At 36.2% G+C, this 15,778-nt stretch overlaps 1 protein-coding gene across 2 annotated transcripts in view; it reads left to right on the top strand.

Moving 5' to 3' along the window:
• nbas (NBAS subunit of NRZ tethering complex) overlaps positions 1 to 15,778 on the top strand; it is a 153,234-nt gene that overhangs the window by 49,677 nt on the left and 87,779 nt on the right. For both annotated transcript variants that reach the window (XM_039692017.2, XM_039692016.2), the window contains exons 30-33: positions 1,875 to 2,104; positions 6,067 to 6,179; positions 9,632 to 9,745; positions 13,137 to 13,250. In XM_039692017.2, the coding sequence (XP_039547951.2) occupies positions 1,875 to 2,104; positions 6,067 to 6,179; positions 9,632 to 9,745; positions 13,137 to 13,250 (571 nt within the window). The remainder of the gene's footprint in view (positions 1 to 1,874; positions 2,105 to 6,066; positions 6,180 to 9,631; positions 9,746 to 13,136; positions 13,251 to 15,778) is intronic.

The raw sequence follows: 15,778 nt of genomic DNA, 5'->3' as shown, positions 1-15,778 counted from the left end.
GAATTATCCTTCGACCTGTTCTCTTTTTGAATTCCTCCTACCCCGTTCCTGTCAGTACAGGCTCCTGCGCTGTATTTTTCTCCAAGCTACTGAAAGACGGTCCCAGACGAGCAGTAAATTGAAAGTTCGGAGAGCAAAATGAAAGAACTTGAATGTAGTTTTGTAGAATTGGCATTCTCACCATTTCCCCCTCTGCGTCTGGGTCCATTTGACGGAGTGCAGCAGAGTTGCTTTGAAATATCCTCAATAGCTAAACAGCTAATGAACTTACACAAACCTCAGCAACCAGCTCTAAACTGCCTCACTTCTGTGGGTGTGCATTAGGAACGGCTCATTGGCTCGCAGACCGAGCAGGGGCGGATATTTCATTTTGTGCGGTGTTGGGAGTTAACCGTGTTATGTTTATAGGTGCAATGTGCACTGCAGATATTGGATTCTGTAATGCAGACAGATTAAAGCACTTGCAGATTATATTTCTAAAGACCATATGAAACTCCAAGGGCCACGGTTAATGACATTCTGGTTTTGCCACACACACACACACGCACACGTTTTGAGGTCTTTCGAAAACTGTCTTAATATTTTTCCCCAGTGATGCTACTTTATTTAGCTGATTTCAATTTGATTGTTCTCTAAATGAACTACAATCCCTTGAAACATTGCAAATTACTTAATTATGATGGAAAGATATGAAACTATGGATGCAGTTATTATTTTTCTACGTTTATTACAAAATATTTAGATATTTACATATTCAAAAGTTCATATGGTCGGTGTGTTGTGGTTGTTAAAAGAAGTATTTTATGCTCACCCTGGCTATATTTATTTAATCAAACAATTTGGTAAAACAGTAATATTGTGAAATGTTATTACAACTTAAAATAACTGTTTTCAATTTTAATATATTCTAAAATGTAATGTTTTCCTGTGATTGCAATGATTTTCAGCATCATTACTCCAGTGTCACATTATCTCTCAGAAATTATTCCAATATTGATGATTTGGATTATTACTATCAGTGTTGAAAATAGTTCTGCTGATTAATATTTTTGTGGAAACTGATACATTTTTGCTGGAACTTTTTGATGAAATAGGAAGGTCAAAAGAACACCTGTTTTTTTTTTAACACGATATTAATAAAAGTTGAAATAATGTGGACGGATGACATACCAGAAGTGTATCAGAGTTCTTAACAGATTTGTAGCTCACATTATATTCATTGTTGATTTAAATGCTGTTTTATTGATTTTCGCCAATATAAAGTGCAACTGTTTGCTTCCTGAAGTAAAAATCCTATTCATTTTCTTCATTGGGGAATTGATGGTCAATATAAATGATTAAAAAACAGTTCCCCTAGAAAATAAACAAAACATTTTGACTTTAAGAATCCGCCAGTTGCACCCTATAACGGTGACATTCAATAAACAATATTCAAGAATAAAAATGCTCTTAACATCACCACACAACAAATACTGTGTAGTGGATTTTATGGGAAGAACAGAATGAGTAATAAGAGAATTAGTTATATCTATTATTTATTACTTAGCTATTTTTTTAATGATGTTTTAATGAGGGGAACAGTGTTTTAGTTTGAAGAACACACAAATAGGCCTAACCACACAAATTGCTGATTTCGTACTCTGCCTCCATGTATCTGAAGGCATTGAAATGACACAAACACCACAGCTGTTGTGTTGAGATGCTCATGAGATTGTGTTGTCATTGAAAGAGCAGTTTCTGATATTTCTCCTGTTGTGATTCTCTCTCGCCGGCAGTTGACTAAAGACAGGTGATTAATTGCTACTTCCTCTGGGTACCTGCTACATGGCACTGGTCTCTTTCTCTGTCTAACTCTGTCTCTCTTGTACATGCAGGTGTTTGTGGAGAGTTTGTTATGTTCGGGACGAGAGGAAAATGTCCGTCTGGCGGGTCAGCTGATGCACTGCAGCGCCGTGTCAGAGGACACTCCGGTCAGTGTCTCGTTCCGTGGTAAAGCTCACGCCCGTGTGTCTTATAGCCGCAGCGTGGAGCTGGTTCTGGCTGCCGCCCGTGAATACTTCAACTCTTCTGCAACCCTTAGTGACCCCTGCATGAACTTGGCAAGGTATGACGTCCCATGATTTGATCTGATTTATTTAGACAGTTTGTGCTACTTCTGTCTATAAAATAAAGCTCAGCATCTTTATAACTGAGATTTTAATATTCTAGTGGTTCACAGAGAATGAAGTCAGGGGAGAGTGGAAGACTTTCCTAGTTTTCAAGCCTCATTCACTTTACACATTGAGACCTTCAATGTTTGTGATACATGGTGGGGTTTTTTGTGTGAATGATGACTCATGATGAAGTTTGGTCTAATTTTAAATTTAAAAAATTTAATTTCTTTTTTTGTTGAACTATTAATTTAATATTTCTCATGTAAAGCAGAGCAACTCCTTGTGTGTGTATATATTATTATTAATAATAATAATTGTATATAATATTAATAAAGGTATTTTTGTATTGTAGAAAAATAACTCATTTTAATTATACAAAAATGGATCTTACAATTTCGCAAAATAAATTAATAAAGTTATTTTTTATTTAAATTATTATTATTTAAATATTTTGTTGACAAATTACTCAATATTATAAATAGCAGAATAGTATATAGGCCTTGTTATTTATTTATTTTTAATTATTTTATTTATTTATTTATTTATTTTTAATCTGTAATATATACTCAAAATATGAGCTGACAGAGATGGAGGGGGTTAAATCAAACTCTAGTTTGGACCAAGCCATCAAACCATTCATGAAAATAGCCTGAAACTACCAGTCTCTTCAAACTCAGCTGCAGTTTTGTTAGGAGGTTATGATGAAAGAGGAAGAAACCCCACAGGAATCAAACCTTCTAACATCATTCTGGTCTCCTGCCTCTCTTATGAGTCCAGCCCTTCACAACGGCTATTATTGGTGTAATTAGCTGCCATAATGAGAGATCGACTCCATCAGAGGCAGACAGTCGGTCGCTCACTTCCGCCCTGCAGCTCTAGGTTAATGTGTCTCCAGTCTGTCTGTCTATTTTTGTTGTCTTGGGCTGGAGCGCTAAGGGTGATAGACTGCGGCCCCTGAGCGATGGGCCGTGTTGCAAAGTGGGTCAGTAATTAGGCCGTCGTCTGTTCATGGGCTGGACGGGCCGCCACTCCATATGCATTCACACGCGTCTCACATCGCTGTCATTCTCTCACGCTCAGATGCCACTGACAGACGGGAAACTTAGATGGACAGTAATTATGAGCTTAATATTTAAATTCTAGGACTTTCGCTTCCAGTGAGAGAGAATGAAAGATTGAAAACAAAATGGAGGGAGAATGTGAATGTGTCAGTGAGGGACTCTGGGTGAAACTAGGAATGGAAAGTGACTGATTGAATGACTGATTTCCCTATTTATTGAAAGAAACAGTAGTCTTCCTGTTTTGGAGTCAGTAGTTCAGAAAGAATTTCTGTGCTTTGCTAAAACTATTCAAAGTGAAAGTTCACTCTAAAAGGAGTATTCTGTTGTCATTTACTCACCCATGATTTCGTTCTAAACCAATAGGACTTTGTCGTCTTCATCTTAGAAACACAAATTAGGATATTTTTATGAAACCTGAGATATTTCCATCCCCTCCATTGAAAGTCCATTCCACAACTGTGATGCTTTAAAAAGTTCATAAAGACATCGTAAAAGAATTCCATACAAATTGTGCAGTTAAAACTTAAAAAGGTCTTCTGAAGAGACATGGTCGCTTAATGTGATGAACAGGTTTAATTTAGACTTTTATTTAGATATAAACATTGATCCAATGCATACACATGGAGCACATCAAATAAGGTCAACCGTACTTGCTTGACGCACAAGAACAAACCTCATTGGTTCTTGTGCATCAAGCAAGCATTTTTCATTATTACTTTCCAAGCAAAAGTATTTTTGCCTCGTTAAAAACTAATTTCTGTTGGATGTTGAGAGAAATAATAGAAGGTAAGGAGGTTTTTGTTTCCTCCTTATATTTTTGCAAAACCATTAATGCTTCTTTCAAATTAGGTGGTTTTTTGTTGTTGTTTTTTTTACAAAAATGAGTGATACCCTAAAATACATTCATGGAAATATAAAATCTCCACCTTTCTTGGTTATTAGCCATGCTGAATATCTCCTCTTTCCATTCCAAAGAGATGCTTTCATATGGCAATGCTAAGTGACGTGTCTTGGCCTTGAAAACAGGATTCCCGTGTGTAATCCTGAGAGAGCTAGTACTTAAGTCGTCGTCACATACAGACACTTCCTGGCAAACAACACCAAGAAAAACACTTGTAATTTTTAGCTTACTGAGGCTAATCAGAGGCCTTCATTACAAAGACTTTTTTTAGCCTCAGGAAGCAGAGGGTTGTGCAGAGAGTGTTTAGAGCGGTCGTTTCATGTTGAATGGGTTTTACAGGAATTTTGAAGATAGCTGGTGCTGTTGGTACATTTTAATAGTAAAGCAGTTGTCTTGGAAACCACTTGAAACCATTTGGGCTGCTCTGACACGTTTGGAAGAGTGTTTTTAAAGTGTTCAGTGGAAAGAAAGTAGAGCGATGTGGCAAAGGAACATGAGGGTTTTCATCTCTCCGTTCTTCAGAAATCTGGTGGGATTGTAATGTGGTGAATTGATGATGATTTTCCTAGTTCCTCATTGGTTGACTCCTGGTCTTCCAGCTGTAATGATCCGGACCATCATACTTTTAGTGTTATGGCTACACTAAGCCTAATGCATAGATTACTATTTCATTAGATTAGAGTCTAGTTTGTTAAAAAAAATATTATATACTGTATATATATATATATATATATATATAGACATATATTTTTTATATATATATATTTAGCTTAAAAGATCATTATTCAATGCCGCTAGGTATATATTTTGTATTGCAATACAGCAATACAAATATATTAATTGTATTGAAATTATGTTTGATTAGTAAGTATGTAGTCATTTAGCAGACACTTTCAGATAAAGACAATTTCACATAGCTACTATAAATTATGCATAATTACATGCAACCCTAAACCAAACCAAATCCTAACCCAATAGTAAGTACAAGTGGTTACTTAATATTACTCAGTACTTATAATTACAGTGTAACAAAGACACCTTAAAATAAAGCCTAACCAAAGCTTCTTACATTTATACTTATTACAGACACGGTACACTCAAGTTTGCTGGTGACAGTTTTGTGGTTGCCTACCCCAGATCACCAAGCCACACCACTATGATTAATATGCTGTATACTGTATTCATAGGAAACTGCTGCGCAAGCTCCTTAAATTATTTGAAGGGTTGTATTTTTTTTTTCTATTGGCCTGTAGTTGTACGACCCACAGTAAATCTTATGCAAAGCGGAGCTGGAAATAGTCTTCTGGGTCCGATTGCGGTGTCACTGAAAATAACTACCATGTAAAACTCACAGATTGTTGTGGAAACTACTCGAAAAATACTGCTGCATTTGTTCAGGTTGAGGTTGTTTTTTTTTCCTTAAGCTCTTAAATTGAATTATTATTTCTGCTCTGCTTTCTGTGTCTATTGGCTTGGCTCAGAAGTGCACTGCTCGCTTCCCTTGGTCCAGCTGCCTCGGCCAAACTATATTCTGAGAATGACTGCAGAGCTGGCCTGGGATCTGTGCTTTTATTTGTTTTTTTGTTTGTCCCTGTTGTCCCATGAAGCACATTTATAGCAGCACAGATGTGAAGCAGACGCGGCCCACTGCAAGCCTCTGATAACAGAATGAAAGCGACTTGATGTCAGAGTCTCTGTCTGTAATTAAGAAATAAGAAGAATCAAAACTCATTTGAAGGAACAGTTCAATAAAAAAAGGAGAATTAACTGCCATTTACTCACCATCATGTTGTTCCAGACCAATATGAGATTTTTTCTTCTGTGGGAAACAAAAGGAGTTTTTTTTTTTTTTGTTTTGGGTTTTTTTCAGAAAAGTGAAGAAGTTTTGGGTGAAGTATCCCTTAAGGATTATGTTTTTTAATATCTTGTGTAATTGATGTGTATCCAACAGGTCGTGTCTGCTGTTGATCACGGATTGTCCTCCTCTCATCCAAGAGGAATTGGATCTTATCAGCGCCCTCTCTCGTCTGGAGCAGTTTGGCGTAAAAGTTCTTCCCTTACAAGGTAATGCAGCACTAGCCTATTACTACTGTTTAAAAATATGTTCTCCTTCCATTTCCTTGTGGAGATTGGTGCTCAAGCTGACTAAATCATCAAATTGACTTTTGGAAAAAAATACCCCTGATGTTCCTGTTTGTATTTATTGCTCTGTTTGCTTTTTCTGTTTGATGGGAGGAAAAAATCTCATAAAACCGACAAAAATAAATGGTCAAAATATAGCAGAAAATGTCTTTTTCAAACTAGTGATATTTGAAATGCTAAAGTTTAAAGCTTTTTGGTCAGTAAGATTTTTTTAAAGAAATTAATTTTGTTTTGCAAGGAAGGATGCATTCATTGATCAAAAGGGACAGTAAACACATATATAATGTTAAAAACATTTATTCCAAATCAGCATATTAGAATCTGAAGGATCATGTGACGCTAAAGACTGAAGTAACGGCTGTTGAAAATTCAGCTTTGCCATCACAGGAATAAATAGATGGGAAATGGAAATGGAAAATAGTCTTTTTAAATTGTAATATAAAGTCTAAAAAACTTTTCTTTAGTTTACTGATCACAAAGGTTTGAAGTAGTGTATGTATGTCTTATTATTTATGTATTTTGCACTAAAATGGCTGTAAAAAAAGTATTTTTTCCCAATCATTTTGACCAAACAGCCGTTATTGTCATGCCGATTCAAAATCTTTATTTTTCATTAGATTGGCATTAGGGAGAGTGATATTTAATAATTGTAGTTTATGCACTAATACAGAAATTCATAACAATCAATAGCAATTTATAAAAATAGATAAAGGTAGTACTGGTCCTGGGTCTCTAATTTGGTTGAGCCATGTTCGGGGCTGTTGCAAATTATTCTTTTATTCTAACCTGCAATTGCATTACATAAGTTTTACTGTGGCACTTAAAATAAATATTTCTATGGACTAACCGCCTTATCAAAGCAATAAGCCCCGTTAAGCCATGGTTTGCAGTGCATTTAGAGCAGTTTTGTTCTAAATTCAGTCAAGAATGCCACTTGGGTCAACATTTTTGAGCGATGAAGCATACAGGTTTGTTATATTATATATTATACCTTTTTTCCTTCATTCTTCCGTATCGTTCATGCTTTAAAAACTCAAAAGATGTGTATTAAAGATCTGTCCCAGTTGGAATATTGTTGGTATATATACACGAAATAAACACATTTGGCCATTGCACCATGACCTTTAGTAGCAGCCTTGAAAAACATCGTCTTATCCATTCGTTTGTGCTCCGTCTAGCTGTTTTCTACACAAGAACATGTCCAGGAAGGACGCCCCTTAATTCGTCAAGACCCGCGTTCTTGTGATATAACTGACATGCTCATCTGTCATCAAGAGCTTTTCTTCATTCATTTTCAGTTTCTTGTATAGGTTACAAAAGAGAAATCTGGTAAAAACCAATGTTAATGTTCTGGAGATCTAAAGCAGACAATCATCTAATGTTAATCTGTTGTTCAGCGAAGAAGCACATTCGTGAGATGGTAGAGACATCATTGATAATACAATACAAGTGAAAAGTGAAGTAAAAGTTCTCGTATTTCGAAAAAGGGGAAGGCCTCTTAGCCCCATGTGTGCTTCTCCCAGTGTCCTTTTGAAGAAGCAAAACTCTTTTATCTAGTCGAGTCAAGGCAAGGAGAAGCTCAACTCTCCTTCCCAAACTTATAAAGGAAGTCTGAATACATAAAGTGGAAACTCTCCTTGAGCTCATTCGCCCTTCCTGATCCGAGTGACCCCGAGACTGTCTGCGTGCGCCAGTCTTTTTTCCTTGCAGGAGAAGTTATACATTCAACAGGGAGCTGTAGCCTGCCTCAAAGCTTGACTTACAGCTTAATTTATCTGCTTTTTCCCATCTTCTCCATTCATTGAATTTTTTGCTTTTCAAGTAAACGAGTGGAAGATAAAGTAGCAGAAGATGAAGTGTAATCAATTAGGCTCACGTTTAAGCAAACCCTTGCTGCACACTCAGATGCGCGGCTGTTTTCGGAAGCCGGTTAATGGGTTTGGCAGGTGCTGCTGATGGCTGGCTGGTCCCCAGTGGTGTCTCCTCTAAAGATGGAGCTGTCTGCCCCCCGCAGGCCTGTAACTCGTGGCCCAGCTCGGCCCCCTGTCTGCGGCAGACCAGCGTGACCTCCAGCACTGTCCGCTTCCAGCTCGATATTTTAAACTGTGCTCTGTCAGACAGCAGAGACCTGCTTTGTGTCCATCCAATTACCACACATCACAACTACTTGCTTGTTATGACAGGACGTGTGAAAAGTGCGTGCAGTGAATTATGTGTTTTTGTTGTTGTTTTTCTAAACCTTTTTTTTTAGTTAAGATCTTTGCGTTCTAGAGAAATACTGCTGATGTATACTGCACAGTACAACCTGTATTCTGGTTTTTAAGAGTGTGTGTGTGTGTAGCAGTGTGAATGAAAGACCATGGAAATGGAAAATCAATTCAAGCGAGTTGCATTATGGATTATGGTATGGGAAGAGATGGGTAAACTGTGCCATTTTTTTTAACTGCTTTGTCTTCTAAGCAAGGAGAAATTAGTCTGAAATTAAACTGAAATTAGGCAAAATTGTCCATTTCTCCAAAAAAAAAAGAAAAAAACTTTTTTTCTTTTTTGCATCTTTAAAAAAAAGATAAAAAAGATACAACTTGCTCCACATTAAGGATTTACATTTCAAGTAAAAATATGAATATAAATTAGAATAACAAATACAACTGTATCATAGCCATTTACAAGATTTAATTTGTTGTATGTTGTCCACTTTTTTATAAACCTGTTAGATAAAATATTTTATTCAATATTTAAAGAGAATATTTTAAAATGCATGTTAGTATCTTAAGAACATTTTTAAGTTGCAGTCAATCTTTCAACATTTTTTCGGGTATGATAAAATAATAATATTTCCTGCATTTGTACAGTAGGCAAAGCTTACTTTCACTATTATTTGAGCCACAATTTAGCATGAAGTGTCTGGCACGCTTTACCACACAAATCATTTTGTTGGGAAAAATGGTTTCATTTAATATGTACATGGTTTACATTTTTTTAACATTAAACTGCATATCACTTTTTCATGCGTGTTCCTTCACAGGCAGCTGTATGTAATGAGCCCTGTCTAGTGTCTAAATATATGCTCATGTGACAAATAATGCAGTTAATCTAGTAAAACCAATGCTAAAGTTGAATCTGATGATTAAAAGCGAAGAATCTCGAACCATCAATGTGTTTTTTGTGTAATTTTAAAATCTAATGATTTAAAGTGAAGAATCTTCAGCTATCAATGCCAGATTAGTGGGCTTGTATGAAACAGAGATTACTGCACATTTTGGCTGTTCTAGCCGCTATATACTGTACTACATATAGGCTACTGGATTTCTGCTAAGTCTTAACTTTGGTCTTTGTTTTGTCCCGCTCTCTCATTTCCTCTTTTCTCTCTGCAGTGCGTCTGCGGACAGATCGTCTATCATTGATAAAGGAGTGCATCTCTCAGTGCCCTACTGCGTACAGACAGTCCACTCTCCTGCTCAGCCTGGCCAGACTGCTGTGTGTTGCAGGTAAAACCCAATGAAAACTTCCCTCAGCATCAGGCTAACGGTCCATTTATGTATGTCCGTTGCAGAAAAACGCTTGAACTGAAGTATTTCCAGCTACGAAGATTCATCAACGCTGTCACAGACAGCCTGCCACAGCAGTTAAGATAAAAATTACCCACATCAGTTCTTGGCATCACTTCAGCCAAGGCTTTCTTAGTTCTTAGTCAATGCACTCCCTGAAAGTTATAAATATTTTGATGTCTTTCCAACATGACATGACAGTATTACACTTCAGTGACTATTTCTTATAGATTAAACAGCATTAATCTGTAAGCTTTAGAGAGTGCATTTAATCTGTATCTGCTGAATCAGCAGTGTCCTGACTACAGGTGAATAAATAGATGAATACGCATGAGTGAGGGATTGAATGAATAAGTAGGGATTTCTTTGAAGTATTTCTTTGATGAATATTGCAATGGGCAGGCCAAAGAGAAGCACATCAGATGTGACTACATGAATCAACAATCAGTTAGTTCCATGAATCAGCATGAATTCAAGTGAATTGATTTGTATAAGATTAGTCTTGTTAGCTTTCTCTCTTTATCCTTTTATTCTTTATGAAGTAAATCCATTGTGCATTTTTGTGGCCCCATTTTTTCAGTGCGCTGTGTTTTGTCCCACATCTGGGATGTTTGGCTTTCTGTTTCATACACAGGAAATGGCAGTGCGAAATCAAAGACAGTGGGGCAATTTTGCCGTACGACCTAGCAAAATTGAGTCACACTGACAGGATAAATGGCTGCAAAATGCAACCCTGGTAGTAATCAGCCATTTTCACAAATAGGGTACAAAATAGGTTCATGGAGCTTTTAAAAAGTTCAACAGTCATTTAATTTATTTTTCAACAAATAGTCAGTGATAGTAGTCACTCCTTTACCTCAGTGAAAGGAGCTGGTTAACCTTAAAAAATATTGATCGTCAACCCTGGCTAATATAATATTTATTTAATGAGGTTCTTTTTTTCCCCCCTCCAACTTATATATTATATATATATTAAATCCTAGCAGTGCACAACTAGAACAGTTCTTTAGAAACTAAAAGTTAACAGGCAGTAGATATAATATATATAATGTATATTTTATATATATATATATATATATATACTATATGTGTGTGTGTGTGTGTATATATATATATACATATATATATATATATATTAGGGCTGTGCAAAAGTTAATTGCGATTAATCGCATCCAAAATAAAAGTCTGTGTTTACATAATATATTTGTGTGTGCTGTATCTAATTATTTTGTATATATAAATACCTATGCATGCATGTATATATTTAAGAATTATTTGCGCTTAAATTCTGTATATATTTATAAATACATAATCTATATAATATAAATATAAATATTTTATATATGAATAACACATTTTCTTAAATATATACATGCATGTGTGTGTATTTATATATACAAAATAATTATATACAGCACACACAAATATATTATGTAAACACAGACTTTTATTTTGGATGCGATTAATCGCAATTAATTTTTGCACAGCCCTAATATATATATTGATTGAGGTAACATACACATATTATGATAGGATACAATAGGTTAACGGTCAAATTAACAGATTATGTCAATATTACTACATTGTTGCATGAATTAATTGTTGAATACTCTGAGGTGATATAGCCCAAAATCAGCAGGTTATACATGCAGTGTATTTTACTGTTAATCCTTGCTACTTTTAATTATAGCACAATAGCTTTATTTTATGCTAGCCTTCAAAAATTTTATCTCAAACCATGGAATTGGCACCTTTAAAGATAAAAGTCAAGGGAGTTGCCCCCATTTGTGGGAAGTGTCGTTAGTTAAAGGGGTGGTTGATTATGATTTCACTTTTCTAACTTTAGTTAGTGTGTAATGTTGCTGTTTGAGCATAAACAACATCTGCAAAGTTACAATGCTCAAAGTTCAAAGCAAAGGGAAATCGTTTTTAAGGACTACCACAAACGGCTGGTAGGGACTACGGTTTAGTGACATCACCAACCCTAGAATTTACATAAACCCCGCCCCTGGAACATTTATAGATTGACAAGACAGAATATGCTAATCAATGACTAGAAGACACATAAGCTACATAAATTCATCAACTAACCATTAAGAAATGTCTTGTTCCTTCTACATGTCACTTCTTATTGAGTTTCTCCATCATTGTCTGACTCCATTTTGAACATAAAAGGCTGAAAGTTTTTGAAATTTTCAATGCATGTCTGAGTGAGGTAAAAGGACAAGCTCCGCCTTCTGTGATGGGAGCAGCAGCTCATTTGCATTTAAAGGGACAGGCACAAAACGCTGCGTTTTTGCTCACCTTCAAAAAGTGACAATTTTCCCATATCCTACATAAATAAATAATCCTATATATAAATATCTGTGGGGTTTTCTGAGCTAAAACTTCACATACACACCCTGGGGACATCAAAGACTTATTTTACATCTTGTGAAACGGCATTATACCACCCCTTTAAACGTTCACCCCAAACCTATTTGTGTCAGTTGTCTTCTAGGTTCAGTGCCTGCGTTAGTTGCAGGGGATAATTGAGGTGAATCCAAAGCTCTGACTCTTCAGAGGATGCCAGACAGATCAGTATGCAGGACGTCAGAAGCTCTTGCCATACATAGTGGAATTGATTAGCTCTCTATGAAGTGACTGGGCGTTTGATGTATTCACCTTGGCTTACCCTCGACTAATGCCTGTAGGGCTGTTTTGTTTGTGCGCGAGTGTCAGCACACCTGCGCCTGTACCTTTGCTGGCATAGGAGAAAGGTGCAATGAGGATAAACAGGCAGCAATAAATGCTCCTGATATATCAAGACTTCAGTGTCGCACACAAATCAGTTTGGATATGACTGAAATATGGCACTTCCCGTAGTATCGACCCTTTCGATTTTACTGGCGAATAATCATATCCGTGCAATCGCAGGCGCTCACACACATGCACGCACTCACTTTCCTGTCTCCGCTCGTATTATTGCCTGTCTGGGCTTTGATGCTCGACACACACTTTAATGAAAAAGACAACCCCTATCACTGTTTTCATCAGGCTGCTTGGTCTTCTTTATTTTCTTATTTTGGACTGAGAGCAGGGCTGTGAAAGAGGGCATTCTCTGAGATGTGATTGCGATATTTGTACAACATCCAGGAATTTCTAAGAAAAACCTCTTTACTGAAATTCATACTCAACACTTGAGTAGTATCTTTTATGGAAAGCTTGAAACTTTGAAATGAGTGACGAGTTCTTTAAAACATCTAAACTGAAATAAAATGTGCTGCTGATGATGCTAATAACAGCCGGATGATGTAATGTTCCAGAATCTCATGGTTGTGTGATTATTTAGGTGATGATGAGGCCAGGAGGAAGGGTCAGGTGCTCACGCTGTTGGCAGAACAGGCTCTGCACTGTCAGGATTTCAAGGCCTCCTACATCCACTGCCAGGATCTGATGGCTGCAGGTAAGCTGGCACAGCTTGACTCCAAATCTCACTTCACTTTCTACTTTGTCTTAATCCAAATCAGAAATGCCCTGCAGATTTTCAGGGATCAGACTTTTTTCTTCTTCTTTAAAACCTTCAAGCTTAAGAGTTTTAAAAGAAAATTCCTCTCAAATCATGTGTGGATGAAATTGTACAGTATTATTTCTTTGTTACATTTTTTTTACATGGCATTTAGGCCTAATCGACCTACTTCTGCTCCCGTTTCCCATAGTTCTTGCATAATAACTGTAATACTTTTCTGGTCAGATAAAAAAAAAAGATTTTTATTACCATGAAAAGTCATTATCCATGTGATATAATGATCTATTTGTATATTTAGATGATATTTATTGTTGTTTACCCTTATAGATATGGATTTCCATCAAAATAGCTTATTATTAAAATGAAATGTATTTAGTGTTAATATTGAAATTATTAAAGAATCTGGCAATAAAAGTTTAAAAGTACAGTCTGCAGATTTATAATAGTCACTGGATTTGACGAAAGCTTAAAAAATATGGAAAAAAAAATTGGAAAATATTTGCTGGTTTGGCTAGAAGTTGCTCTTTAAAATGACTTAAAGCATATTAAAAACACCGGAAGGCATACAAACAACATTAAAAGCTTGATTTTGGAAGCTTGAAGACAAACAATGTACAATTTCACAAGTCAACACCATTGCTGAGTATTTTCTCGAGCCATCGTCAACGATTGGATCTCTGAGCTGGTGTGAGTGAGTAGAGGCGGGGATAATTCATTGAACAGTGTATACTAAATGAGGCAACGTTCAAGCTATTTTAAGGCATGAAAAAAATCGGATGGGAAAAAAAAAAAACGTTTTGGTGGTCCAAAGGGATACAGTTATTGACTACAGGGGGAATTTAAATTATTATCCACGAACCTTGAAAAAGACATTTTTCATAGATATTTCATCCAAGGGTATGGTACTGCATCAGAATCTGCTTGCAGAGTTTTGATGTTTTATAAGTGAGGTTTGAGTAGCAAAAGTGAGATCAGCAGGACCATCGTTATCATTCTAGGCAGATTCATCTCTTGTCAGAGCTCAAAGGTGTTTTATGTGTATGTGCGTGAGGCTGTTCAGTCAATGTGCCATCAGATATTGGAAAGAGACTGGTGTTGCATGTGTGTGTGTGCTTCAGGCTGGGGTAGATTAATGCAGGCTTGAGAACAGAAGATGTGCTAATCTCTGATTGCTATCGGCAGCAGTCTCACGGTCTCGCTAACATCAGTGTGGAAAATGGGTTAGCTTCTCTCCAGCTTCACGGTGTAATTATTCAGTCACATGGAGAATGAGGAAGAGTGCTAAAGATTAAAAAGATTTGCTGAATACATGAGGCAATAAGAGCCATGGATGGAAAAACAAGAATATAACTGCAACAGATTCTTGAAACTATGCTAACTCGAAGCGCAGAGCCACAATTGCTGAGGCTAAAGCAGGGGATTGTGGGTTTTGTTGTTTTTTTGTTGCTGGGCAGATGTTGTAGGAAAGTATCTGAAAGTATATGTCTGTCTTGTCTATTTCTACTGTACATGTATCCATCTACTGTAGCTATCCATCTATCATCTCTCTATTCTCTTTAAACTTTCAATTAAGGTTTTGTCAAGCCGACATGTATTGGCCGACTTTAATTTTCTAGTTGAAAAGTATTTCTAGTAGTAGTTCACTTAAAAAAAAAAAAAACTTTTGCTGATAATTTACTCACCCCCATGTCATCCAAGATATCCATGTTACTCTTTCTTCAGTCGAAAAGAAATTAAGGTTTTTGATGAAAACATTCCAGGATTTTCTCCATATAATGCACTTTACCAAACGGTTCAAGGTCCAAAAGACAGTTTCAGTGCAAACTGCAAACTGTTCAAAGGGCTTTAAACGATTCCAGACAATGAATAAGGGTCTTATCAAGCAAAACGATCGATCATTTAAAAAAAAAAAAGTTTAAGTTTTATAAGCTCAAATGGTCACCTTGGTCTGTTCAGAAAATGAACGAATCTTTTTCCGTGTCAATTCGTTCATTTCATTCGTTGAATGAACCAAATGACTCTGACAAAGATTTGTTTATTTTGATAAACGAGTTCGAACAGGAGAGTCACAAACATCCGTCAATCGCAGAACAAAGCAAGGCGACAATTTGAGCTTATAAAACTAAATAAAAAAACGTTGTTATTTATTTATTAAATGAGCGATCGTTTCGCTTGATTAGACCCTTATTCATCGTCTGGAATCGTTTAAAGCCTTTTGAACAGTTTGCAGTTTGTACTGAAAGTGTCATTTGGACCTTGAACCGTTTGGTTTCCACTGAAGTGCATTATATGGAGAAAAATGCTGGAATGTTTTTATCAAAAGCCTTAATTTCTTTTTGACTGAAGAAAGAAAGACATGGACATCTTGGATGAAATGGGGGAGAGTAAATTATCAGCAAAGGTTTTTTGAAAAGTGAACTACTCCTTTAACTTTGAATTAAAATTTAAATGGCAATTAAATATGT

Source organism: Pimephales promelas, chromosome 13 (assembly GCF_988280905.1).
Source record: "Pimephales promelas chromosome 13, fPimPro1.hap1.1, whole genome shotgun sequence".
NCBI classification, from domain to species: Eukaryota; Metazoa; Chordata; class Actinopteri; order Cypriniformes; family Leuciscidae; genus Pimephales; species Pimephales promelas.
This window is presented reverse-complemented; position numbering and strand designations above follow the sequence as displayed.